This window comes from Vulpes lagopus, chromosome 4 (assembly GCF_018345385.1).
Source record: "Vulpes lagopus strain Blue_001 chromosome 4, ASM1834538v1, whole genome shotgun sequence".
NCBI classification, from domain to species: domain Eukaryota; kingdom Metazoa; phylum Chordata; class Mammalia; order Carnivora; family Canidae; genus Vulpes; species Vulpes lagopus.
Window position 1 is genome coordinate 102,815,097 of NC_054827.1, and position 27,621 is coordinate 102,842,717.

General features: G+C 41.8%; 1 protein-coding gene across 2 annotated transcripts; it reads right to left on the minus strand.

The window, feature by feature from the left end:
* Window positions 1–12,534: 12,534 nt before the first annotated feature.
* ARRDC4 (arrestin domain containing 4) lies at window positions 12,535–26,037 on the minus strand. 2 transcript variants are annotated; one of them, XM_041752873.1, is made up of 8 exons: window positions 25,615–26,037; window positions 21,019–21,085; window positions 20,630–20,777; window positions 18,568–18,670; window positions 17,298–17,554; window positions 16,440–16,602; window positions 15,726–15,880; window positions 12,535–15,345 (listed from the first exon to the last, which is right to left on the minus strand). In XM_041752873.1, exons 1-8 carry the CDS (start codon window positions 25,901–25,903, stop codon window positions 15,289–15,291), a joined length of 1,239 nt encoding a protein of 412 aa, XP_041608807.1. In that variant the 5' UTR covers window positions 25,904–26,037; the 3' UTR covers window positions 12,535–15,288. The 2 variants fall into 2 exon arrangements, with proteins under 2 accessions (XP_041608807.1, XP_041608808.1); XM_041752874.1 differs by lacking the exon at window positions 25,615–26,037 and adding an exon at window positions 25,259–25,585.
* Window positions 26,038–27,621: the final 1,584 nt, after the last annotated feature.

Below are 27,621 nucleotides of genomic sequence, written 5' to 3' on the forward strand. Positions count from 1 at the left end.
TAGATATTTATTGAGAAGGCTGAGTTTTCCTGGCTTTCTCATCTGCACAATGGCATCCCTGAGCTTTGTGATTTCTTGTTGCTAAACTTTCATTATCTTGAGCCAAAAAGCAGTTGTTCTTGTTTCTCTGCTTAGCTCTTCACAAGAACAGACTGTTCAAAGCTTCTCAGGCATTACTGCTCTGACAAATGGCTTGTCTTTATTCTCCAGAGGACTGACCTCCCTGTGTGAGACTAGTCCAGTCTGCTTGGGGTGGCTCTAGCCCCTCAACCTCTGGCTGGCCAACCTTTTTCCAGGCCCATGCTCAGGCAGCATGCAAGACTTGGGCTCTACCAGCTGGTCTGTTGTCTTTGCACACATGTCTTTCTTGCTCAGACCCGTGAGCCCCTGGGAAATGGTGTAGTGACATGGAAAGAGTAAAGGCTATGGAAATCATGAAACCAGGGCTTTACCTGGAACTACTTTTGAGAACCTTATGCAACTTCCCCAGTTCTCTGAATCTTGGGTTCCTCATGTTTGAAAAGATAATGATGATAATCACTTTGCAGAACTGTTTTTAGGCTAAAATGAAACCAATGTAAATGGTTTGCTCAAAGAATGAGTTTATATTTGCTCATGAAATCTCCAGTTAGGTGTCCTCCCTGATTCCTGTTCTTGTACATCTAATTTCTACCCAAATTTTAAAGTTGGGGTTTTGTCAAATCAATAAGAAAAAAGACACAGTTAGTAAAAATGGGCAAAGAGTAGGAATAAGTGACTTCGCAGAAGATAAAACCCAAATGGCGGATAAACATGAAATGTTGTTGGACCTCTCTAGTAGCTATGGAAATGAGCGCTAAAAAAATGGGAAATCACAGCATAAAATGAAAACTGGGCAAGTATTAAGTATTAATGAGAATAGAGGGGAACCCTGGGTGGTGCAGTGGTTTAGCGCCTGCCTTTGGCCCAGGGCGCGATCCTGGAGACCTGGGATCGAATCCCACATCCGGCTCCCGGTGCATGGAACCTGCTTCTCCCTCTGCCTATGTCTCTGCCTCTCTCTCTCTCTCTCTCTCTCTCTGACTATCATAAATAAATAAAAATTAAAAAAATTAAAAAATGAGAATAGAGAAAACAAGGAATCTCAAGAGATTGGAATTTCCAATAGATCATTATGTGTTCCTACAACAAGCATGCATTTGTTCCTACAATAAAATACGGTGAACCTGGTCTACATATGTTAACATGGATAAGTCCTGAGAACATAACAAAGAACGATAAAGACGACAAAGAAGACAAAGAAGTATAGAATAGTGTGACTCCATTAATGTATAATATCAACATACACAAAACAACCTTACTCTATATTGTTTCTGAGGGGGAGATGGAGTAAGATTATGAAAACATGTACAAGATAGAGTCACACACATTGGTACTATGGACTTCTCTAGGAAAGGGTAGGGGGTAAACCACCAAAACTAGGGTCTTTGACTTTGTCTAATGTGTTAGGTTTCTATATGTAGAAATATCTAAAGTAGATAAAGTGAAATGTGGGTGGTGAAAAACTGGATGGTAAGTAGGAACGTATGTACTTTATTCTCATTTCCTAAACTAGAAATACCTTATAGTTTTCAAAATGAAAAATAACATAACATTTTCATGACTGACACAGTGAGTTACCAAATGGAAATTCAGGTTTGCCAAGCACCGGTCTACCCAACGGATTGACCTATGCCCAGATGTTTATTTCCTAAGGTTTCCAGCAATAAGATCAGAGAGAATGGAGTGGGGGCTTTTTAATCTACACAGAATCATACCTGAAGTGATCCTAAAAATCTAGGTACATTGCTAAGAACATTTAAAAAGCTTCAGTCTTCTCTACAGATACTCTGCTTCATGTAAGGTGACTGTGTGCTCCTTTTTTCTCATTTTCTACTCAACACTGACTGATAGCATATCACTGCTGATAGTGCCTTGACCTTCAATGCTGAGTGCTAAAGTCATTTATAGAAACATGAAATACAGCTCTCCCCAAGGTCCTCCCCCCGAACCCCACTTCTCTCCTGAGTGGTATTGCTGTGGGTGCTAAGTGGGAGCCACCAGGATCCCATGTGGTGGGCTAGGGACACTAGACCCTCCAGAATTTCTATGGGAGAAGAAGAAACGGTTAGTCTTGGGGTTACTGGGTAGTGAGGGCAGTTCAGGGAAGAGAGGAAGAAGGATCTGGATGTTCAATCCCTCTGGATTCAAATTTAACTCATCTCATCATTGAAGCAAATGATTGACGTAACTGTTCCAGATTCATCTAAGATTTATTGAACATCCATTATGGCTCCATATTTTATGGGATCTATGCTTTGCAAATGTTACCCCAATATATCTCTAAACAACCACTGAGATTGTATTATTATTTCCATTGTTCAGATAAGGAGACTGAGGCCCAGAGAAGGTTATATATTTGGGGACCCAGGAATTAAATCCCAGTCTGATTCTGTTTGGTGTTGCCTCTCGTTTGGATAATTCTCCAACTGGATCTGTTTTCTCTGTTGAAGAACAAGCTCTTATTTCTCTTTCCAGGAAATGTTCTTTGGTTACCTGTAAACATATATTTTGAGGAGAGCATTGCATTTTTCCCTACAATGTCCCACCTGATAACTTCAGTGGACCCAAGTGAAGAGAGAATCCCTTTTGATCATTTCACCACTGTTTGCAAGTGGAGTAGGCAACTGATCCTAAGTCAGAGTCAAGCTTTATGTTGCCCACAGGAATGTTCTATTCAGGGGCTAGCAGGAGAAAGCCATTAGAAGATTACTTTTGAAAGAGAATAACAAGTTTATGTTTGTTCGAAAATATGTGGTAGCTTATTATGGATTTATTATTATTAAAATGGTTTGTAATATTTTTCAAGGATCTGAGATAAAAAATACTTCTGTTTCGTGTTGTCTTTCATTAGCGGTCTGTCCATCCATAGCTGAGTAACTCAGATTCTTCTCCGAGTCTTGCTTCTAGGTGCCCATCGTGAAGACATCAGTTATCATTGAGAACTGGCCATGTCCAGTCATACAGCCCTATGTTTAGTGCAAGAAATACCTGGTTGGACCCCTGGGAAAGAAGTGGAAGACTTCCTGTTTCTTACATTGCTTGAGCAGTTCATGCCCAGATGGCTGGGACAGGGGAGAACTGTCCCAGCAGGAAGGATGCCACGGACGGTAGTCCCCAATTACAAATATGGAGGATTAGAAGGTGTCATTGGGAATCACCAGAAAATTTTCCACCATCCCCTTCCCATGTCTTTGGGGCCAAGAAGCTCCTGCCTAATCATGCTTTTAAAGAAATCTAGGAAGAGACTCGAGGGAATGATAAGGGTTGAGGATGTTGAAGGCATTCAGCTTCTCAACACCAAACTGGTATCTTACATTGCCTCTTGTGCTGTAAAAGCCAAATGAGAGGCTTTTAAATTATTTCTGTTGCCTAGGAAAGAGAAATATTATCCGTGATGACAAAATCATCAAATTTTATTATGCACAAGTCAGTGCTATATATATCAGAGTTTTGCTTTAAAGGATATCATTTAGAAAAATGGGACAGCTTTTCATTGGCTTGCAAGTTTCTATTGTCAAAACATATTACCAGGAAAATACAATATGTTGTAAAATGACGAGGAACTGCAATTCAGCCCTATTTTGACTTTATTTATAAAAAACAAATTAATAGCAAATGAATAAAACTTTTAAACCATTATCTGAGTAATAATACTAAACAAAACAACTAATAAAGCAGCCGCATTCAAACAGCTATTTAAGAAAACTCAATGATATTTCATTCATTGTCAAACTTGGCATTTGGGCAGAATAAAGACCAAAGTAAATATTTATTGATTCATGTGAGAACACTGAAAATTCCTCCTTTATAAGTAGAATAAGCAAATAAACCATGATTTATAAAAACCCTGGCTAACTAAATCAGCTAATGGGTCTATTCAAAAAATTCTTATCATGTAAACTGTGAACTGACAATTATAATTGAAAATTACCAGTTTCTCTATGAATTTAATATACATATAGTTAACCACCTGCTTGACTGTTATACAGAGCCATTTAAACGTGCAAATGGATGTACAAATGTTTGAAGGCTTTTGAACCAAACACATTAATTGCCAGTCTGTGTTAATGGAAACAGGCAGAATGGATGCTTGCCTCTCTCTATAATAAATATAAAAATTCCCTGGGCTTCTGAGTCTGTGCTGAGCACAAATGGAAGCCTTTTATAGGAGAAGCCTATAAAAGATGGGGCCCCCAAACCCCAATGAAATAGGTGAAAAGGAGGCAGGAAGAAGTTACACCTGCTAGATTTATTGCGAGTGCCACGATCCTAACATGGTTCTGTCAAAGCTGGGGAACTGGTTGCTTCCCGGCTGAGCCCTGGCCACTGCAGGATGGGCTGTGAGAACCAAGAGAAAGTACAAAGCAAGCCTGTAGGCACATCAGTGCCCTGTTCCTTCATGATCCTGTGCTTTCCTTTAATGGCCCAGGAACCCCTGGGCCTGCCCTCCCCAGGTTGTTACCCACGAGCTCAGAAGCACTTCCTCTCATGAAGGCTGTATGAGTCCTCTGTTTCCTGTCTACCTGTGGGGTTTGGGTGTTCATGGAAACCTGGCATATACTCCTCTGCCCAGTCTCTCATTCAAAGGAGTCACCGGTTGTCTGGGGCAGGTGACTTCTCTGGGAGCTGGGCATTAGGTCCCTCGTGCTGTCACACTCTGACACACCCTGCCTTTCTGTGACTCTGCCCTTCTCACTGCAAATGGAGGGGACTCAGCCTGACTCTGAACCAGAGCTCTCAGGTGGATGCAGATATGTGGGAAACAATTGGGGAGCCTCTGGGGTGGAAGAGACTCATGCCGAGGTTAAGAGACTGCTGGGGAAGGCACATCTGGCCCAATCTCAGAGCTTTAGTCTTCAGACTCAGGTTGTTAGAAGATTCTGAGCAGGGTGCCTCTCTGGACCTTGCCAGCAGCACAGTCCCAAGGTTCCTCACCTGGGTCTTAGGGAGCGGGAATTGGGCAAATAAAAAATAAAAAGAGTAGTTTCACTAAAACCTTGGCCATAGATTGGGGTGCAAGAAGCCATGTTTGTGGGACTTTTAAAAATTATGAAATAGTAGGAATCCTTCTCTGCTTGGTAAAAATCAACCTCATCTGGATCTATGAAGCCTTTGGGGCATTAGAGATGATGTCAGGGTGTAGTGGGGATGGGCTTACTAATGAAGCCTTCTAGAAAGTTCTTGGGAATAGGAGAGGAACTTGGCAAGAAGTTGAGTGGGTGATTCGAGGTTGCTATTTTTAATGGGATCCAACTTACCCCCACAGACTGATGGCACTTGGGAACACACAAGTGAGGTGAGGTATAAATAAGGTGTTACATGTCAGCCATTTGAAAATTTGTTCCAGTGCCAGCTGATCAAACCCCATGAAGACATCCTGCTCAATGCCATCCCTCCCCTCAGCTTTGATCCATTTGCTCAATGCCACCACTGCCTGGCATTTGGTTTTACTTCCTGGCTTGTTTCTCCATGGCTTTTGGATGGTCTCAAAGCATCAATGCCAATCTCAAAGGACAAAGACTGTTCACCAGTGAAGATATTAAGAAGACTGTGTCACGGCTCTGAGGGAAGGTTCAAGAGAGGAGCCCCAGATGTCCTGTGAGCAAAGTTGTGTTGTCATGCTGTGTTGCTGTTCCTGGTGTGCATGCACATACCATCTGGTCCTGGTCATTACCCTGTGTGGTCCTTAAACAGTGAGGAGCCAAGGTGAAGCTGGGCCCAGGTCACTGGAGGACCCAGGTCTTGAGGAAGCTACAAGAGGAAGAGAGGGATCCTGCAGCTCTTGGGAAATGAGGTCCTCATTTCTTTGAAGGCAAGAAAGGGAGAGACAGACAGACAGACAGACAGACACACACACACACACACACACACACACACACATAGATGACAGAGAAAGATAGCAGATGGAGAGGCCACCACTATGACCTGGCAGGAAATTGTGTACAGAGATGTGACCTGTGGTCCACAACCAGTCCCTGGGCCCTGGACTGGCTGCAGGCAGGCTGAGCCTTCATGGCAGAATGAGGAAGGAGAGGCCATGGGGATGGGGGGCAGGTGGAGACTGGACCCGCTTGTAGGGCTGGCCTCCTCACGAGACCCAGTCCAAACCCCAGTGGCCAAAGGGGCCTGAGCATTCCAGACCCCATGCATGTGTCCTTGTTCATTTCAGGGAAACACTTCTCATGGGGAGTCTTGGGTGACAGCAGGAGGATTTTGGTGCTAGAGCCTCAGACACAAGTGACAGTAACTCCATGAAGGCCTACAGCTGGTGTGCTTGGGGTTTGAAGAGCAGAGCAGGCTTGCCCTTGATGAGGAGGTGGTAAGGGTAGGGTGACCAAATGTACCAATCTGTCTGGGAAGGGACCACAGGGCATGGGCAAATATGACAATTTGGTTCCCCTGGATGAGGGCAGGTAATAATCACTGAGCAGGGCACCAAGGCCCTGGCTAGGTAGGAGGAAGTAAGTCTCCGTCTCTGGGATTATCTGGGTTTAAGCATATAAATTTCCTTCACAAAAATCAGGTAAAAAATAAATGCTCCCAAAGCACAAACACCAACACAGACACTTTTCCTCTTAGTGAGTTTATCTGGTATATAGGAACTCTCATTTTTTCCTGAAAGCAGCCGCTTCTGATTTACTCTTCAGTTTAAAGAATTTCTTGCGCCTTTCTCTTCCTGGAGAATCATGGTGTTAGAGCTGAGATTCTAGGTCTCAACTAGGAAGGCAGCTGTCTGGGGAAGGACCCTGTCCCAGGATCTGGCCAGTGCTATGTGTGGGTCACATGACCAGTGAGAGGTGATGGCTGAGCAAGGCAGGTGCTTACGTGCCTGACTCAGACCAGACTTGAAACAATGAGCCATAGTCCAGCTCACACCAGCATCTACCTTGGAGCCAGCTGGGTCACTTATCTTGGAACCAGGCAGGCTCATTCTTCTAAAGGGTCAAAGACCTGCTATCTATAGCCAGGTGAAGCTGGAGAAAGATGAAGGTTAACATGCAGGTTGTCAGGCTCCCACCAACTCAACTCTTCTCTGTGAGACTTCTGTATTGTGATCAGAAGCACATACAAGACCACCAGAGAGCCCCTTGTTCAATGTGGACACTCTTTAAAACATCTCCCCCTGGCAGCGGGAATTGTTCTTATTTTCATTTGTCAGGGGATTGTTATGGGGCTGGTTGTTCAAAGATGGCCTCAAGCACAATGCCGTTCATTGTCTTAAAAACTCCACTATCATGTGGCAGGATCCCACCACTCTCTTAGGGGAACAGCTCTTGGTGTCTGCAGCCAGCCTTGTGTGTTGAAGATAAGTTATCTACTGACATCATTACTGAGGTTTTCTGTAATGTCAGATAAGATAAAGGGAGGTATTTGTTGCTACAATTTTCCCCAGCACCAGCATTGTGTGTTTACCCAAAAGAGCCAGATGTTGAATTAAGGATGGAATAACAAACACTGAGATTTGCTTTTAAATCCACCTCTGTGGAAGTGGGTTCTATTAAGAGGTTTACAGAGAGGTTTTGACTTTAGCCTCTCCCAAAAAATATAAAGGAAATGAGAGACTTGCTTAATACCTGTAAATACACATACACAGACTTCTTAAATTTGTTTTGGTTTAGGCAGGACAAGAACATTATAAAGGTGCTTAGGTAATTAAGCGGTTTTTCCACAATCTTAGTTCTCTTGGGACTGTAAAACCTGGTTTGCAATGATGCTGTCAGGCAGTGAATATTCAGCATACTTTCTTGTATGGACTCTTATGGACATCTAGAATTTTCATAATCATGCCATGAACTCCTATGGTTCAACATTAGGGTTTTGCTTTCAACTTGCTGGACTGTAGTGACTCAGGGGCTACATAAAATATGGAATTGTTTTGCTGAAAGCCTCTCTCACTCTTATCTAGTTACTCCCCATGGATATTTCAGCTTCCCAAAGACTCATCCTCTGAGTTCTTCGAAAAGTGGGATGAATTGGTGATGACCGTGTGCCCTCTCTTGAGTCCCCAAGAGTATAATACTCCCCAAGAGTATAAACAAGGCAAGTTTTCATGAACTGCCTGGCCTGGGGGGTAAAGTCCCCAGTTACGACACAGAGCATCTGTGTACGTGTGTGTGTGTGCACGCGCCTGTTTGCATGCTGTATTTTGAAATAAGCTAATTAACTACAGATCATAAACCTTTATACTTTATTTTAATAAACTCAGTAAACCAGTCCAGGCAAGTCTGAATATTTGCAGTGATAGAAAATACAAATAAGCTATCCTATAGTGAGTGAGGGCTTAATCATGCAGACTCTCAGATGGATTTTGGCATCTTAGATTAAAAGACAGAATAAACCAATCAACCTAGCATCTTCATGTTAGAGCAAATTTGTGTATGTAAAGGACACAGTAAATACTATGTCTGAGTAGTGTCACTGTTACTTTGGTTTGGAAGACATTATGTCCTTTAGTCATTAAAAAGACATGGGGAGGGGATCCCTGGGTGGCGCAACGGTTTGGCGCCTGCCTTTGGCCCAGGGCGCGATCCTGGAGACTCAGGATCGAATCCCACATCAGGCTCCCGGTGCATGGAGCCTGCTTCTTCCTCAGCCTGTGTCTCTGCCTCTCTCTCTCTCTCTCTGTGACTATCATAAATAAATAAAAAAAAGAAAAAAAAAAAAGAAAAAAAAAAAAGACATGGGGAGGGAGAATAGGGGAGTGAGTGTAAAGACCATTGTAGCATGCAGTAACTTTTTTATAAAAGAAAAGATAAATTCCTGGCATATACTGCCTTCAGTTTAGTAATTTGATAATTATTAAAAAATAAAATAAATAAAATATAATAATATAACATAATATAATAAATATATTAAAATATATAAAGAGGCGTTTGGGTGGCTCAGTTGGTTAAGTGTCTTGATTCTTGATATCCACTCAGGTTGTGATCTCAGGATCATGGGATCAAGCCCCTGTGTAGGGGGGGTGGGTCTGTGCTCAGTGGGGAGTCTGCTTAAGATTCTCTCCCTGTGCCCCATCCCCCCACCTCTCACTCATGTGTGTGCTCTCTCTAAAAAAATGTGGGGGGGGGGGGTGCAGCCCGTGTGGCTCAGCGGCTTAGCGCCACCTTCAGCCCAGCGCGTGGTCCTGGAGACCTGGGATCAAGTCCCACAACGGGCTCCCTGCATGGAGCCTGCTTCTCCCTCTGCCTGTGTCTTTGCCTCTCTCTCTCTCTGCGTGTCTCTCGTGAATAAATAAAATCTTTAAGAAAATGTGTGTGTGTATATACACATACACATGTGTTTATATATACACATATATGTATATATATACATGTATAGTATATATATAGTATATACATGTATATATACATGTACAGTATATGTTCATATGTATATATATATATAAGCACATATATATATATAAAACAAAGATGATACAAACAATTATTTCCCTGAAACCTCTACTAGTGTTGTACTATTGTTATTGTTTGGGGGAAGACAGTTGGAAGAAGTTGGCAGAAAATGGCTTCTCTTCTAGCAAATTCTTGTGGATGCAGGAACCCATTGTCTGTTTCTACCTTTTGTAATAGAACTGACATCCTTCCTTGACTAAAATAGACCTAGGTCTGAAGGTAAAGAGTATAGACAAAAGGTGAGAAATAAAGGTGTCTATGTGCATGCATGTGTACACACACGTGTGTGGATGTTCACATGTGTTGGGGGGAGGACAATCGCCAAGTACAAGGGAAGTGCCTATTGTTTTACTTGTTTCCACTGGCAGATGCTGCCTAAAGCATGTCTCTTCCTGTCCATGTAAGACATCTTGGTTTTCTGAAAATGTGAGCAGGGATGAAATCTCCCATCTGTGAATACAGCAACAGCTCCGCATGAATTCAGTTACCGTGATGTTCTGGAAGTTGGCGCTGGTCATCACTTTTTATCTGCTTTCATCCCTTTCACAGTGTATTTGTTTTCCTGCTTCCTTTCCTCCTTGACAGATTCATGTCTTTTCCTAGGGAAAAGCTTCTTAGGTTAGTGTTTAATGACTTCTGTGTAAGAGTTCTCCTGTCTAGAAAAATCTAATTGTCTTAAAAAGTGAGTCTACTTTATAATATTGTATCATTAAGTATGCATTTTACAGTTAATTTTTTCTCAGCTTCCAGTGGGCTTTTCACCTCAGATATTAAGAAGCGGGACTAGAGGGACACCTTGGTGGCTCAGTGGTTGAGCGTCTGCCTTTGGCTTAGGGCATGATCCTGGGGTCTTGGGATCGAGTCCTGCAACAGGCTCCCCCCAGGGAGCCTGCTTCTCCCTCTGCCTATGTCTCTGCCTCTCTGTGTCTCTCATGAATAAATAAAGTCTTAAAACTGAGGGGGGTACTTGGCAGGATGAGCACTGGGTGTTATGCTATATGTTGGCAAATTGAACTCCAATAAAAAAATATATATATGTATATATATAATAAAAATCTTTTAAAAAAGCAGTTAGACTAGAAAGGATTGATGCAGGGACAGGAATAAGGAAAAAAAAAAAAAACCTTAAGATTTAACTAAAAAAATACGCAGGGCAAATGCAGTTTCTTTCCTGCATAATTTGTATTAAAACTTACCAGCTGCTAATAATTTAAATAGCTTGAGATGTTTCTCATTGGCTTATAGTTTCATCACAGGTATATTCTGTTCATGTATAATGTAGTAGCTTTCTATATAAATTACTCAATTCCTTGGCAAACTAAGAATGAACCCCTAAAAGTTTGTGTGAACCTGCATGTGTATTTTTGTCCATCAAAGGTAGTTCTCAAAATCAAAACCAAAACATTTCCAAAGGTGACACGTTTTCTTTGCAAATTGCAAAATGAAGTTTCAAAGCCAGTAATAGCCAAGTGGTTTCTTTCAACACATCTGAGCTGAAACACAAAGGCACAAACTATCGATGCAACTCCCATTGATATTAAAGGTGATAGCCTGAGTGAAAAAGCCAATGGCAAAATTATAGAGATGGAGATGTGATTAATCAGGGAGGCGGGAAGGGGAGGGTGTCCATGCATAGGTGTAGCCCAAGGGAGTTTCTTTGTGGTGATCGGAGTTTTTGTCTTGATTGTGGTGATGATGGCATGAACCTAGACACGGTAAAATGTCATAGGATTATACACAAAAATATATGCAAGAACAATGACTGCATTCAAAAACTGGCCAAATCCAAGCAAGTCTTGAATTCCAGTGAATCGTAGGTAATGTGTGTCAATGTTGGTGTTGATTTGGGTCATGTTATTATAGTTATGTAAGATGTTACCTTTGGGGGAGACCAGATGATAGGGATGCAGGATTTCTCTGTACTATGATTACAGCTTGTAGGTCTGTAATTATTTCAAAATATGAAGTTAGGAACAAATCCCTCTGCCGAAGAAAAGATTCCAGCTACTAATTAAACATATTTATGAAGCAATTTAGTCAAAGACTGCTATCCTTTCAGGAGGCAGGACTTTTAGACAGAAATGCAGAAGATTCTTGATTTAGCCTATTCTTAGTATCCAGTTCTGCAAGTCTTACACACTGTGTAACTTAAAGTATTACTGTTTCTGTGGCTTCTATTAAAGTAGTAGAATCAGGAAATTTTAGAGTGAGCAGAGATCTTACAGAGAATGTAGGTCAGACTTTCAGGTTACACCTCTGGGTTTTAGTATCCTCGTTTGTAATAGGAGGGCTTTGTCCTAGAAACTTTGTTAATGTCCTGCCTAGTTTAAATTTTAGAACCCACCACTTCACAACAGAAACTACAGAAACTTTAGAGGTGAACTGTTTTGCCTCAATATTTACTGCATGAGACAAATGTCTTAGTGTTGATTGCCAGTGCAGAGCCACAAACTATTTAATGCTATCTCACATAATATAAACACTTGGAGAGTAAATTAGCAGGGCTCTACCCCTTGGCTCAATCTGAGAATTTTCCGGGAGAGAGAATCTGAGTAGTTTTCTTGCGAAAACTTATATATTCCTTGTACAAGACTTATGGCTTTTATCCATTTGAAACGAGAGGTTTACTTGGGTCAGTGTCTTCCAGTATGGGCCCACTGACAGCTCTTCAGATCCACTAAAACTAATCCCAGGGAAACACGTGGCCCATAAAACACAAACATTTCAGAAGTTTTAAAAGTAGCCATTGTCATTTGGGAATAAATGAAGGTATACCTCCTTCAACAACCAAGATAGCTTAGGCATATTTACTCATGTTACCACTTTTCTTCATGGAACTCTAAAGACTGATTTCCTTGGGGAAGCTGAGCCCACAGTAAAACCAGGCTCAGATGCCCCTCAGGGCCATCCAACCCAGTGACAGGATCCATATACAAAAGGATCTTAATTTAACAGCAATTACATTTTGTCTTACAGTACTGATTTCCCCTAAGTCTGTAACAATTTAAGTTATAGTCTTATAAAAACAAAACAGAAACAAAACCAGCACCTCACAGCATTAGTGTCATCATTTTATTAACAAAAGGAACCCATGGGGTTCAAACCAGAGTACAAAATACAATCTTTATTTTTTTTCCTGTGGGTTAAACTGTTATATTTTTAATAATAAAAATAAAAAAGCTTTCATAGTTAACTTATCAAAAACAAAACCCTTGCCTATTGAGTTTCTTATTGTGCAAAACAAAAACATAAAAATTAAAGTTCCACCCATGGAAAGATTTTGTGTGCCAAAAGATGCACATTTTCAATTTCAAAATTTTTGCATCAAAAAGAAAATTCTAAGGCCACAGTTTCTTTGCAAACTAAACAACAGAATAACAAGCAAATAGCAGCTAAATTTTTATCTTCATTCCCAAGAATTCTGTTGCAATGTAGAATTTTCTACATTCATAGAATAATTTCTTGATTACAAAAAGGTATGCAGTTTCAACCTACTGCTTAAGGTTAGATATACTGATACCAATTCGATAAGGCAAATCATACCTTTTAGCTACTCTTTTAAGTGCTACAAAATCAGCTTTGCTTTAGAATTTTGTGAGCACAGTTCATGATGTCTCCATTACAGGTGATAAAACAATCCTAGGAAGGCTTCCACTGAGCAGTTGGAAGCAAACTACTTGGCTTTCCACAGGGGGCCAAATAACTAAACTTTCTTCCTTCATACCGTTTTACTTTGTTTCTTTCACTTTATTTTGATATCATGGAGATGGACAATGTCTTGACAAGGCGTGTAAACTACAACTCAGAAGTCAAGAAACAGCCAAAGATGGTTTTTTTAGAGTAAAAACAAAACTGTTTAGATAGCACTTAAAAACACATAACATGTATAAAAATACACACACACAAGAAGCAAAATTTAAAAAAGGCACTAAGAACCAAAGCAAGGAATAAAGTTCTGTGACTATTTCAGTACCACAATTACTGGTGTAACAGATTTGCACTGTGATTTTAAATAGTGGCTTACAATGAAAAAATTGCTTAAGATGCTTGCGTGATTACAAAGAGAGGTATGTCTGGAAAGGGGAGTAGTATACAATTACCTAATGCATGTAGAAAAAAATCCCTGATCAGATGGCCAGCTAACTTCTAAATACAAAACCTAAGCTTAGAAGAATTTTTGTATTTGTGACTGAATATACTGATTTAAAAAAAAATGACTCGCTCTGGTGAATGAAGTATGGCATTCTTCATGGGAAGCACCAGGGTTTCTTGGTAAAAGCTGCAGGACATGGAGAAAACCAAAGTATTCGGCAGGTCCAAAATTTCTATCATGGGAATCCTTACCTCCCTTCCACTTAGTGTCCAGCAGTCAGGGAACGAACAAATGAAAAGAAAACCAAGTGAACATGGGACCGTGAACAGAAGGGAGAGAGGGGACAGTAAAAACACTGCTCAGACTTCTAGCAGCAACACAATCTTGTTGGTCGGAATATCCTGAGATTAAACGATAATAAAATATTGCACCAAAACAATAAAGCAAAAAAAAAAAAATCACAGTTTAAAAAGAATTACTAAAGGCTTGGAATTGGAGTAACAATGCAGAGCACAGTGACTGCCACTGGTAGCCTTCAGTCTCTTGGCAGGAATTCAGTTTGTCCTTTTTAAAACACATAGTTATTTGTACCCTCTTTTGATTTTGCATTTGTTTGGAAATACCCTTTGGTAGACATATACTGACTTTCATCTAATGCTAACCTTATAGGTTTTTCCCTTGGTCCACCTACAGATTTAGTGAGGGGTTGGAGGAGAGCGCTACTGCCGATTAGCAGAAACCCCACATAAGGCTTATCAGGCCCAGAGTTGTAAAAGGATTCTGATAACCCCACTAGAGGTAGGTTAAGAAAGGCTTTTGTTGTTTTGTGGGTTTTTTTTTTTTTTTTTTGGTATTTTTTTCTGTGTAGTTACCAAGGCAGCCTGAGGATGCAATCTTTTTTTCTTTTTTTTTCTTCCCTTTCTTTTTCTACTATGATCCTAGGAAAATAAGACATGGGGAAAATCAAACACATATCCAAAGTATTTAAAGGGTAAGAAGTACAGCCTTCAACAAAACGTGTTCTCACACTGAAATTTATCGCTCCCCTCTGAACTGACATGCCTTGCAAAGAACTCTTTCTTGGTTTCATAATACTGTACAGCCAATTTATAAAGTGAAACTGTATACTTCATTAGGACCTCATAAAAAGGTTCTTTCAAGGACTTTAGTCCTACGGGACATGGTAAGAAACCATGAAGATGCGCAGGGGTCAGGGTCACACTTTGTATTTAGAGTGGGCCTTTCTCCTAGTTGTACACCCATCTGTGTTGCTAACTTCTTCAAAATCAAGGCTCCCAAGGAGTCCATATCTCCTTAAAGCTTAGGGTAACTTCTGTTCCACCTGGAGAAACCTTTTTAAAGTGACACTCGTGTAGTGTTTTCACTCTCCACACAGACTCTGGTCCCTAAGGTCAGGTGCAGGCACCCCCTTCACTTACTCCATCGCCATCAGGACTTCCAGGGCATTCTCTTCATGTGACTTTTCATGTCTTCTTCACTGCATTATTTAAAAAGGACACGTGACCATATCATAAACTGTGCAATGATCTCCTTGGCCCACTGGAAAGTTCACATATTCTTTAATTTCTATCATCTTCGATCTTGATGTTCATTTATGTTCTTACACTAATCTTCTCTCTTTTCCAAAAAGGCAGGGGTGGGGGGGGAAAGAACCCATATTCTAATTTGATGATGAACACAGTGATTTCTGAAATTTGTTCAGAGAATGAAGGACACAGGCTGGGTCTCTTCTACATCAGTAGGATGTGGATCAATCTGCAAAAAAAAAGAGCACACTGGGATTACTATTCCAACACTGTATAAATAATCTTAGTATCTACTTCTAATTATATAGTGGTTAGAAGCCAAGTTGCTATAAGCCTATTAATAAGAAGTCCCAAGGGGTCACTTAAATGCCCTGTACTCCATGGCCACAGAAAACACTTTAAAGGTGATCCGTGGCACTCTACGTGCATGCTGTAGTTTTACAAGGAACATATTACAGAATGGGGTAATTGGATCAGTGCTGGCCTATCATCACCAGAAAATCTCTTTAAAAATGTATCCCTTACCAGTTAGGAATCAGCAGCAGATACTTACAAAGGATTCTCTCCAGAAGGCAAACTAAAAATCTCCATTTCTTTTGTTTTGCTTACCTCTGAATAAAGAGGCGGAGGCTGGAACCTAAATTCCTGTATGCAGGCGAACACTGGGCAACATGCTTCCCCCTCACCTTCAGGGGGTTGAGGGTAAGGAGGCACATGTCGACAGAATTCCTCCTCTGACACGATGTCTGCGTAATTTGGTGGTGCTGCGGTGAAAACAAGAGTTGGGTCCTCAGAAGTCCGTGCAAAAATCAATTACATCCATCTTCTGAATTCTCACCAAAACAAGAAATTCAGCTAAATCTGCAAACAACGTTTTCTCTTTCCCTCTAATGAGCAAAGTTTTATTTCCATCATGACTGAACATATTTAATTGACTCTGGTTTTGTGAAATCACTACTAACATTTATCATATGCTGCTCTTGAGAAGTGTATGTTATAGTGCAGATAGAAAAAATCATTGAAATGTGGCTACAGAAAATACTGTATCCTGCTTCCGACTATTCTTCGTTGTCTTACTGTTAATAAATAGGAATCAAGAGATGAAGACTTTATTCTGGCTCTGCCATCAGCTGCTCTGTGCCCTATCCGGCCAGGCTCTCAAAGTCTCTTCCAGGAATGCTATTTCATAATTTTCAGTACTCAAAAGAGTCAGGATAGCTGTAGCGGCAGGAGTAAGTGCCATCATCCGAGCACGCCTGGTCTTACCCGGCTCTTGGCCCTACATGTAAAACTTCACGCTGAAAGAACCTCGGAACCCCGTACCTTCAGGCTGCTCTGGCAGAGTCAGCGTCAGCCAGCTCATATCCATACTGAACTGGCTGGCAATGCTGGAGTTTCTGCTGCCAAAACCGTTAAATGGAATTGTGCCAATCACCAAGGGCAGCTCGAGCATCAATTTTTTAGCACCAGGAATGTGAATATACACCTAAAAGGTCAAAAAAAAAAAAAAAAAAAAAAAAAAAGGAAAAAAGACAAAAATGTAAGTTAAACTTCCAATTTGTTTTTTCACAGAAACAAATGTCTTTGTTGCCTGCCACCACTTCCCCAATACAACTGTAAATGATCCTGACCAAATAAAATGAAAGCAAACCAAGTGAAGAGCAGAGGAAATACAGTGACTGCTCTGTGATGGGGAGCCACAACCTCAACATACTGCATGTCAGTGAGCATGGCTTGCATAATCGTTACAAAAAAATTAAGCATATCTTTTCAATACAACAAACACTTATTTAATGAGTGTTATTTAATTAAATGTCTTAGGGGGACAGTTTTTGATTAAGAATAAAGGCTAATCCTCTATGCTTCCACAGTCTGCTATAATGCTGATATAAAATGACATGGCCCTAGGTCTTAGATGCACATATTCGTGGGAACATGGCACAGTTACAGCTCCATTCTACATACTTTTCACATTAAGAAGATCTCCAGTTGGGGCACCTGGGTGAGCATCTATTTGCCTTTGGCTTAGCTTGTGATCCTGAGGTCCTGGGATCAAGTCCCACATCAGGCTCCCCACAGAGAGCCTGCTTCTCTCTCTATGTCTCTGCCTTTCCCTCTGTGTCTCTCAGGAATAAATAAATAAAATCTTAAACAAAAAAAAAGAAGATGATCTCTGCTTACAGCTAAGGAGTAGTCTACTCTGATAATGCAGCAATCCAGGATGGATGGGGTAACAGGTGGAATTTTTAGAGTCTTCCCATTCCATGTGTCAGTGCCCCCAGAAGCGATGTGGTTCCCTCGCACGTTGGCAACCATGTGCCGGACACTCTTTGTTCTCCCACTCGCCAAATACGTCTGGGTTTGGAAAATAGCAGCTTTGGGAACAATCAACCGAGAGGAACAATTCTCTATCTCTGCATAGATTGGAATGGCTTCTCCTAAAAAGAAAACAAGAACATTATCAGAGGCATTTCTGAATGTTCTCACAACAGTGGAAGAGAGCCTCTAACACATAAAAGCAAATGTCGCAACGTGACTTTATCAAATTGAGAACTTTGATGGAATACTTCTACTGTGAATCTGTGTCAGACATCTGTGAATTCACTGCAGGTCACAGTAGATACTATTTTCTAATTTTTGTGTTATTTGCTTTTCTAATGTAATAATATTAGGTTGCCAATTATGAAGATGTGTAAATGACAAGTATCTATAAAAAATTAAGACATACAAATAAATGACCCAGTACTATTTTAAGTATCACTAACAAACTCATTAGTGCCCATCAAATTAAAATGGCCCCCACAAGAGAACAAAGACGTTGTCCTTAAAAAGGAACTGATGTTAAAGCATTAATGAAACAATGAAGAGAGCAGCTGAGTTTCACATCTGCCTTACCCGTTCACCATTATGCTGTTTGGTACCAGATATACCAGATACATTTCCACTGAGCTGGAACCCTGGAGTGGGTGCCAAATCCACAAACGGTTGTTCCAATATCAATCTGACTGTTCAGGCTGTTACTGTTCTACACTCTTACCCCCTATACTTGCATACATATTCGCAAACCAGGGTCAGAATGCCCAACAGGAAGTCTGTGCTACAATAGTGCTCTTCTGAGCAATGCTGCTCCAGCCATTCTTCTGCAATGTCAAGTAAAACAGTAGCATTTTCCCACTCTTCCAGTTTTAGTCTTTGTTACTAAAGTGAAAGGACCAAAGTCAGGAAACACCAGGAGTTTTGTTGGAATTTACTCATCCACTCAAAAGTACTTATGTGTCCCATTATTTATATGCAAAACAGAAAATATGGTACTATCCATGTTTTAAGAGACTATGTACTTCATGAGTTACAAAACACACTATTTATTGAAAACATACTATTTAAAATCACTTAAAAGTAGCTAATAAAATGCGTGACTCCTTCCATTTGGACTTTCAAACATTTTGCTTACCATTACAGTATCCTTTTCTTTCAATTTTGGCACTCAGTGAGACAGGACCAGACGTGAAAAACCAACAGCCAACCATTTTCTCTTGAGTTTTCAATACAGGGGTCTTGAAAATTTCAAATAATAACATGGCTTTAATTAGACTAGTAGAGAACTCACAGAATTTAAAATTACATCATTCTTTATTAAATAGTTTTCTTCCAGAAAACAAATCAACTTTTTTTATCCTATGACTTATTTATATCATGATACAGTATATTAGGCAAAATACTTACTAAAACACAAAGCATTGAAAAAAAATAATTCTCTTTTCAGGAAAACTAAGATGAATTGTCAGACTCAAATTAGGTAGCACCATCCTATTTTATCCCATAATCATTATATTGCTGGGAAATGTTATACTTTCCCTTAAAGTAATAGTAAAAAATTGCAGTAGTAACTATTAACATGACCAAGTTTTTTTCTTTTTAAGACTTTACCTGTAGGTTAGGTAAAAGAAAAAATGATATAAAATCCATCAGAATCTTCTATTTGTTTTGTCATCTAAAATGTAAAGGCAACAAATAGCCTTTTTTCTTGAATTCAAAAATGCATGACTAGGCAGAAATTTCAAGAGTCCTTAACTTAGAATGATTTTGGCATTTGTTTGATGGCAGCACAACATACCCAATGTAATGGACCCACAGATTATTGAACAGACCTCCCCCAACCTTCTATTCTACAGCATCAAGAGAAAAATTCAAAAGCTCAGTTTAAAAGATGCACAAATGAATGGCTCATTGCAAAACCCAAGCTGCGATATTTTTTTACCTATAAAAAGAGTATTAAAGGATTAGTCATTTCTCTTTTTGGCAAAAAAATAAAATCTCCTTAAATCATTTGCCTTAGCTTAGAAAGAGCCAGCTTCCTAATTCTAAGTAGTTTTTAAAAATAGAAGACAGTATTGTCAATTTGCAAAAACAAAACAACCCCCCCCCCAAAAAAAAAATAAAACAAAAAAAAACAAGGTGTTAAGTGGATGGTAAGTAACTTACAGCTATAACTGTCAGGTGGGTGCTGGCCATTTTAGGATGTTGGCCACAAGGGGCCACACCACCAGGGCCTAACTGTTATACTGCCACCCTCTTAAAGTGAACATTAGAGTGAAGTCCATTCCATTTTGGAATGGAAATAGAGTGAAACACCTTCAAATTCCTGTTTTTTCCCCTTATCTTTAAAAACACTGGCTAGGAAAAAGAAACCCTCAATACTAAACATACATCTTTGGAACACCAGTATCGTGATGGAAAGTTTAAATTATCCCAGTATTTTCTATGAAGTTAAAAAAAAAAAAATCATTCATTCATATTTAAATGAAGAACCATTAGGTCCTCATAGCTATCATGAAAGTACAAGGTATAATTTTATATTATTTTGATAATATGGGTTTAGATAAAAGAATCTAGCTCATTAGCTCCCATCTTGCCTATTCTGTTGTTACTTATAGCCTAATCTTTCTTATCAGCCTACAGTATTTCTGGTGATTATTAGAAGTTCAATGCTTTAATGTGGCCAAATCTGTCATAAGGAAATGATAAGAGAAAGGCTCTCCACAGCAGCTGCACACACTTACTTAATGTTAGAAAATGACATGCAAAATGGAAGGATACATAGCATAATGGCCTGAGCCTCAATAACAGGCTGAGCATGATTAATACTCTTCCATAATTACTGTTCCTCAACCTGCTATTATTGAAGAGTTTAGAATACTACAGCCCTGTGAATGTGGCTGCTCTGGTAAAAGTAACCACTCTCTGTGTGCATTATTATTATTAAGCCTTATTAATGCATTTCAAGCCTGTATAACTTTTTGGCAAAAGCAGCCCTGAACAACGGAGACATAATCAATAGTATTAACACACACAATTTGTAATTTGCCCAACCAAGAATCACACATTTATAGTGAGGACCCATGGGTTAGAAGATTGTATCCGAAAGTGACGGGACAGACCAGCACTATGCTGGCTTGATGCATACAACACTACTGGAAGGGAGGGGAGGAGAAAAAGGAGGAGGAAAAACTTACTAATAATGCTGGTGTGTTGACATCAATGTGACTGATGACCTGGAGCTCCCGCTTCACGCTCTGATCAGGTACCTTGGGTCGTTCCAAAATGGCTCTCACACAGTACTGAATACTTCCATATTTCCCGGTGAATGAGGTTACTAAAGGTCTGAAACGAACCAAATTTAGAAGTTTATTTTTCAGTTAAACACAGCTGGAAAAAAAACTTTAAAATGTTGGTCTGAGTTAAAAACAAACAAATAAAAAGAACGTGAACAGGATAAGTCTATTGAGAGGTTGTTCAAGATAAACGGGCATCACTGAGCGTCAGAATACACTTGGTACCCTTGAATCTATAACAGCATACAGCAGAGAAAGAAAAATCGCAAAAGTAATATGGTTTCACTTACTCAGATGGAAGTTGAAAGCTAAATGGAAATTCATGTTTTCCAGGCTGTAGTAAGAGGATGCCTTCACCTAAAAAAGTAAATACATTTAAGGTTAGTATTAGATCAAGAATTTTCACAGCCTAAGTCATGTTCTTTTAAAAGGAGGTTTCCCTGGCTATAGCATCCAGGGTACTCCAAAAAGTACATTAATCTTTAAGATTTAGAACATTTAAATTTCAATTGGTTTCTTCCAAGTTTAATCCATTTCAAATCATATAATGCATACAGTTTCTATCTTTAAAGAGACCAACCACACAAATAATTATCATAAAGTGTCAGAGCCCAGAGTTCTCATGTATATATATATATGCACATGTATATACTGTATTTGTATACAAGAGCACATATATGTATACATACACACATATATACACACCCAACATGTATGTACATATACACATACACACTTGTTCAACCTACTCCAGCATAAGGATACTCACATTATATTATTATAAACACAAACCAATACCATTATACTAACATTATAGCATACTACTGTACTAATATGGGATACCAAAATTAAATTGGATCTAAAACTCAAAACATCTCTTTATTTTGGATATGCCACAAAAATCAGATTCTGTATTTTTTGTGCAAAAATAGAAAAAAGATGAAAAATTTACTTGGAATATTGCGACTACTGAGTATAATACCAAACTGCCAAACCAATAGGACAACTGACGAGATAAGAGTCATGCATTTACACTTAAGCTGTACCAATTAATTGGTGATTAGTTAATTGGTGGTTAAGTTAGGATACAGAGTGGGGTCTGCCAAGCAAGGCCATGACTCCTCCCTCCTGCTCTGGGTCTGGGTCAGCCAGCTCCGTTTTACCTCATACAGAGACTTAGCCCTGCTTGTCAGAAGGCCAAGATGAAGGGTGTGAATGGACCAGAGGCACTGCTGGGCCCCATGAACACACAGACGATCGGCATCATTCAGATCCAAAGCCAACTCCAGGGCTGTCATTTGGTTAGACAGCTCTGCAGAGATACTTATCAACTTCCCCTTCATTTTATGCTCATCAATTCAAGTTTAGAACTAAACTCCCTCATCAAGGGTGGCACGATTCAGAAGAAGGAAGTGCAGCACAGATGAGAAATTTCTTCGAGATTTGCTTGGTCAGGATACTAAAAATGGAGATTTCTACTGTAGCCATACATTTAAAAAAAAAAAAAAAAAGAAAAAGAAAAAAGACAAAGGGCTAGTGAAATGGAATATTTTTTCACTTAATTATTAGAAACAAGGTAACATCTCTACCTTGCACTTTTAGAAAACAGATATGCATTACTGGCCCATTTAGTCTTTTGAATCCATCCCCAATTTTCAGCAGATAAGCTATTAGGGGGGGAAAGTAAAATACTTACCACAGAGGGTCATTCAAATAGAAATACAACACAGGTGGGTGACTTGGAGGCAAAATGAACAAGTGACAGGGGCAGGAGGCCACATTAAGCCACAGCCACAGCAATGGAGGCAATCCCCTGGGCTTGGGTGCGCCCCGAGCTGCCCTCCCTGTAAGACTCAGCACTGTTAGAGCAGTGCTATCATGTAAAAGGCTCAAGGCAACTCTCGTCCTCCTGAGAGAGCTGGGCTGGAGTTCTCATGTGTAATCCTTAGAGACTAACTGAATATAGGACAACCAGGGTATTCCACAATGTTTAAAAATGCGGACTTCATCTGAGTTCAAACTTTACAGGGCTTCGATGGCAGGCACTGTGGATACAAAGATGAGTAACGTCAATCCTCAAACAGACCATGGGAGGAGAGGAGGCTACAGACTCCAGCACACAAGCACAGAATGCTGGAGCCCGTGAGGGGATGGTTCCTGCCCTGGACCTGAGAGCTGGCAGGGGCAGTTCGTAGGAGAGGGTTGTAGGTCAGGACAGCATGAGGCTGGGCACAATGGGCACATGTGGAGAACACGGTTACTTGGGAAACTAAGAGAAGGTAAGAGATAAAGTTCTCTCCTCACAGAGAACTTAAATTAACATAAGAACTGTAACCTTCAAAATGAGACTTTCACTCCGTGCATAAATAGGAACAAAAATTAAGAAAGCTGATAAACAGAGGTTGGAATCAAATCTTAGTTTTCTTCCTTTCTCTCATTACTATTTTTTTTTTTTTTAATAAAAAGTTTCAGGGCAGCCCGGGTGGCTCAATGGTTTAGTGCTGCCTTCGGCCCCGGGACGCAACCCTGGAGACCCGGAATCGAGTCCCACATCGGGTTCCCTGCATGGAGCCTGCTTTTCCCTCTGCCTGTGTCTCTGCCTCTCTTTCTCTCTGTATCTCCCATGAATAAATAAATAAAATCTTTAAAAAAAAAAAAAGTTTCACAAGCTGAATCATGTGCCCATTTCTGCTTCTGCTCTCATGGCTCATTACTTCTGCCTTATATACTAAGGACTAGAATTTTCCAGAGAGGTGCTCCATTCACTAATGATCTTAGAGCCCAAGCTCCTAATTCAGGGCACTTGGGAGCTAAGAACATTATTACAGAGTCAGACTTGGGCTCAGGAAGGATGAAGGACTCCCACAAGGCTATACTGCTCATGGGTGACCAAGTGAAAACAACACTCTGTCTTGTCTTTCTACCATAATTCCTCAATGGAAGAGGAAGAGGAAAAGGAAGAAGAAGAAAGAGAAGGAGGAGGAGGAGGAGGAAGAGAAGGAGGAAAGAAGAAGATCAATCACAATGAGAGCAAGTAGTTAGATTAGATGAAGAGTGCCAAACAATTATCTGGGAAAATTTCCTGAAAACAGATCTCATAGACCCATTTCCCAAAAATTTGGATTTCTAAAAATCTCTTGAGGTGATTGGAATTCAGCTAGGTTTGGGAAATAAAAGAACCTGAGAATCCACAACTATGTAAAGTTGCTAACTTCTTCCACACTACAGATGTTAAGAGTGATATTTGTTCTTTTTTCCCTCAATGAGATCACCTAAAACTATGATTTTTAAATAAAACATAATTTTTGCCAATATTAGTTATAGGATCTTTTAAAAACAAGTTAAAAATTTTCAAGTCGCCTAGGCTTAGACATTGTATCCCCATCAGAATGAAAAAGCAAAATCTAACTTGTCAATCAAAACAGTACTTATCAGACTAGATTTTACCAAAGCAATTTTTTATTGCTAATCCCAGGCCCAACTGCTATTAATCTCATTTCTGTTTACTCAGTAGTTATGGGTTCAGAGATACAGAGTCCAAAGTCCCAGACAAAAAAAAAAAAAAAAAAAGAAAGAAAAACCCAACAACCAACACTTTACTTCTCTCTTCCCTGACCCTTGACTCCAGTCAGCTGTGTTGACAATCTGTGCTGTCCTTGACCATGGGGGGAGGCATGTGTGGGCTGCTACCGGAAACCAGACTGAGGAAAGGGTCACCCAAAGCACTGCTACTTGTGAATCCAAAAGAAGGTTTTGGTTCCATATATATTTCTTTCTCACTACAATACTTGGGATCACTGGATTCTCACATATCTTGAGGATTCAACTGTGAAAAGTCTATTTCCCCATGGTAGAACCAAGCAATACTGCACATACTATTCGCTTTGTGTAAGACACAGCCAAGGTTAAAACATTGATATGCTGCTGCCTTCTGCTCTTCAAGGGAGGGGAACTTCTATCATCATCTCGTTTTATAGATAAAAGCTGAAGCTGGTAAGGCAGAAAGGTATAAAGTAGCTTCTACCAGCTTCTTGAAGATCAAGACTAGTATTTTCATCATTAAGAAAATCAATTTTTCCCTACTTATTATACGTAATCATATAAAATCCTGTATTTTTATATACAGTATATGTATGGATGAAACAACTATGTCATGGGTTCCCACATGAGCACTTGGAAAAGCCCGACACGACTAACTGGCCTTCACAAGAGTGGACAGGAAGGGCAATCATTCCTCCAGAAACGTGAAATGCCCAGGTACCCCCCTGTCTCCAAAGGCCTACTTGGGGGGAGCGGGGGCGGGGTAGGAGAGGAAATACGTTGCAAGGAAACAAAAAGAAGCGGAGAATGAAAGACAAAATATAGGGCAGAGGCAGAACTCTTAAGTTACTCTGCTCCCAGACGAGGAAAACCAAGTGTGAGGGTCAAGAGTCACTTCCTCTGAATTCCTAGGGCTCAGGGACTACTTCCCCCTTCCCAAGATTGAGGTTTTGCTAATTCATCATGAACCAAGAACGAGTGTCTACGTACGTCCAGGATGGGAAGGAGGGGAGGCCCAGGGAACACCTGGACTGATCGAGCTCTCCATCCCTCAGGCCAGCAGGGACAGCACCTCTATCTTCAGAGCCTAGATTTCTGGCCGCTCAGCACAGGTTCCCTTGGCAACGGTTCCCTCCCGCTGCGGTCCTGGAAGGTCCCGGGACGCCGGGCAGGGCCCAGCGAGCCGGGGGCAGGGCGCCCGCTGGAGGCGCGACGGCCCCGGGGCTCTCAAGTGTGAGGGGGCGGGCACTGTTTGTTACCCGCCCGCCGCGGCCACCAGGCTGAGCTCCCGCCACCCACGGGCGGAGCCCGCGCCCCCTCCCCGGCCCGGCCCGGCCCTCGCTCACCGGCCGGGGGCTCGCGCAGGCTCAGGCGCACGTTCAGGTACTCCACCTCCGAGGCGGCGGCCGGGGCCGCGGCGCCAGGGCTCGGGCCCCAAGCGGCAGTGGCTCGGCCGTGGGCCTCCAGGCGCAGCGAGCGCACGGCCACCGGCTCGGCCGCCTCCAGCAGCACGTGGCCCGCCACCGTCTCGCCGCTCGAGTAGCAGCCCTTGCGCTCGTCCTCGAACACCAGACCCAGGCTCTTGACGCGGCCCTCGGAGCCCACGGCCGCCACGGCCCCCGCCTCGCCGCCCATCCCGCCGGGCGATGCGGCCGCGCCGGGGCGGTCGGCGGCTGCCCGGAGCCGGCGTGGCGAGCTGACCGGCGCCGCTGTCACTGGCGCCCGCCGCACGCCGAGGGCCGCCGCGGCCGCTGTGCGGTGCCCGGTGGAGCCCTGGCGCGCCGCGGGGCCTACCGCTTTAACAAACCCAGGTGGGACTGGAAAGGGGCCGGGACAGCCCACCCCCGGCGCGCGCCCATTGGCCGGCTGTGCGACCCGCCTCGTGCCGATTGGTTGTAAAGGGCTACTGAGTCATTTCATAGGCGCTCCCACGCACCGGATGGCGCAGGTAGGCAGTGCGTGATCAGGCCGCGGTGACCAATCGGGACACGCAGGCGTACACGTGCACAGGCCGCTTATTGGCTGGGGCAAGGCACAGTCCTGGGGCCCTGGCCAATAGGGAGGCGGTGCGCCCATGTGGACAGATAGTGGGAAACAATATTTGTTAGGGAGGGGGCGGAACCGGGAATCTCCGGCTCGCGGAGTGTCGGCCGTTCCCCTGGTTACGAACGGGGGCGGGGTTTCTGGCCGAGGGGCGGCTCTTTGCCCAGGTCGTGGGGTTCGCCCTGGAATATGAAGTAGTGACTGCCAACGCGCTTGTATGTATGATTTCATCTGCAGTGTTCGTGGGGAAATAGATGCCCTGCAAAATGGGACTCAGCTATAATTCTCTTGTGAGTTTTGGGGGGCGGCTGTCTGGAAACCTTAATGGGTACCTTGGCAACCACTGACCTCCAGGTTCCCCAGCCTCGCCTCTTGGGGGTTTCCGAATTCCCAGGCTGAATGGGAGCTGCAGACTGGAGGGATGAAGGCTGTGATTCTCAATCTGGTACGACCCCCCCACCCCCACCCCCAACCGAGCTGTTCACCACGGCTCACAGTCTTTCCAAGCTGGGAATGGCCCAGAACACTGACTCTACCTGTTGTAAACAAGGTCATGAATCAGGTTGTTTCTAAACAATATATGCTCTCCAAGTTTCTGCTCCACCCAAAAGGATTTCCTGACCTCCCTGTCATAATCCCGGAAGACTTCCAGGCGCCTTGATGACTTGTTCTCCACACCTCCACCTCCTTTCGCCTGTCCTCATTTTCATTTTGTTCTTTAATATTCCATTCCTTTTCTATTCTGTTTTTTTTTTTTTATACCATCGTAGCTAACGTTATCTGGCCATTTTCTAACCCTTTTAAGTCCCTTCCTTATTAAAATTCCAAGTTTGTGAGCAGTTATCACGGAATGATTGCCCTTGAATTAAGATTTTTTTTAATTTTATTTGTTTATCCATTAGACGTACAGAGAGAGGCAGAGACATACGCAGAGGGAGAAGTAGGCTCCCTGCGGCAAGCCAGATATGGGACTAGATCCCAGGATCCCAGGATCAGGACCGGAGCCAAAGGCAGATGCTCAACCACTGAGCCACCCAGGTACCCCTCATATTGAGATTTAAAACCTTTCATGAAGTAGCTATCCGCCCCCCCCTTTTTAAGGATCCCAAATGAAAGGTTGCTTTACTGCCTTCTTTTAGTTTAAATTACTAACGTGGAACTTTACTAAAGCTTTACAACCTCCAAGTGTCTTCATCACTTCTGAAAGGAAGTGGAAAGGGCCACAAATATCTGCATACGTTTCTGAAATAGCTCTTATTTTCTCATCACTTTATCTCGAAGAGTCTCCATATGCTATGACTTGGCCACTT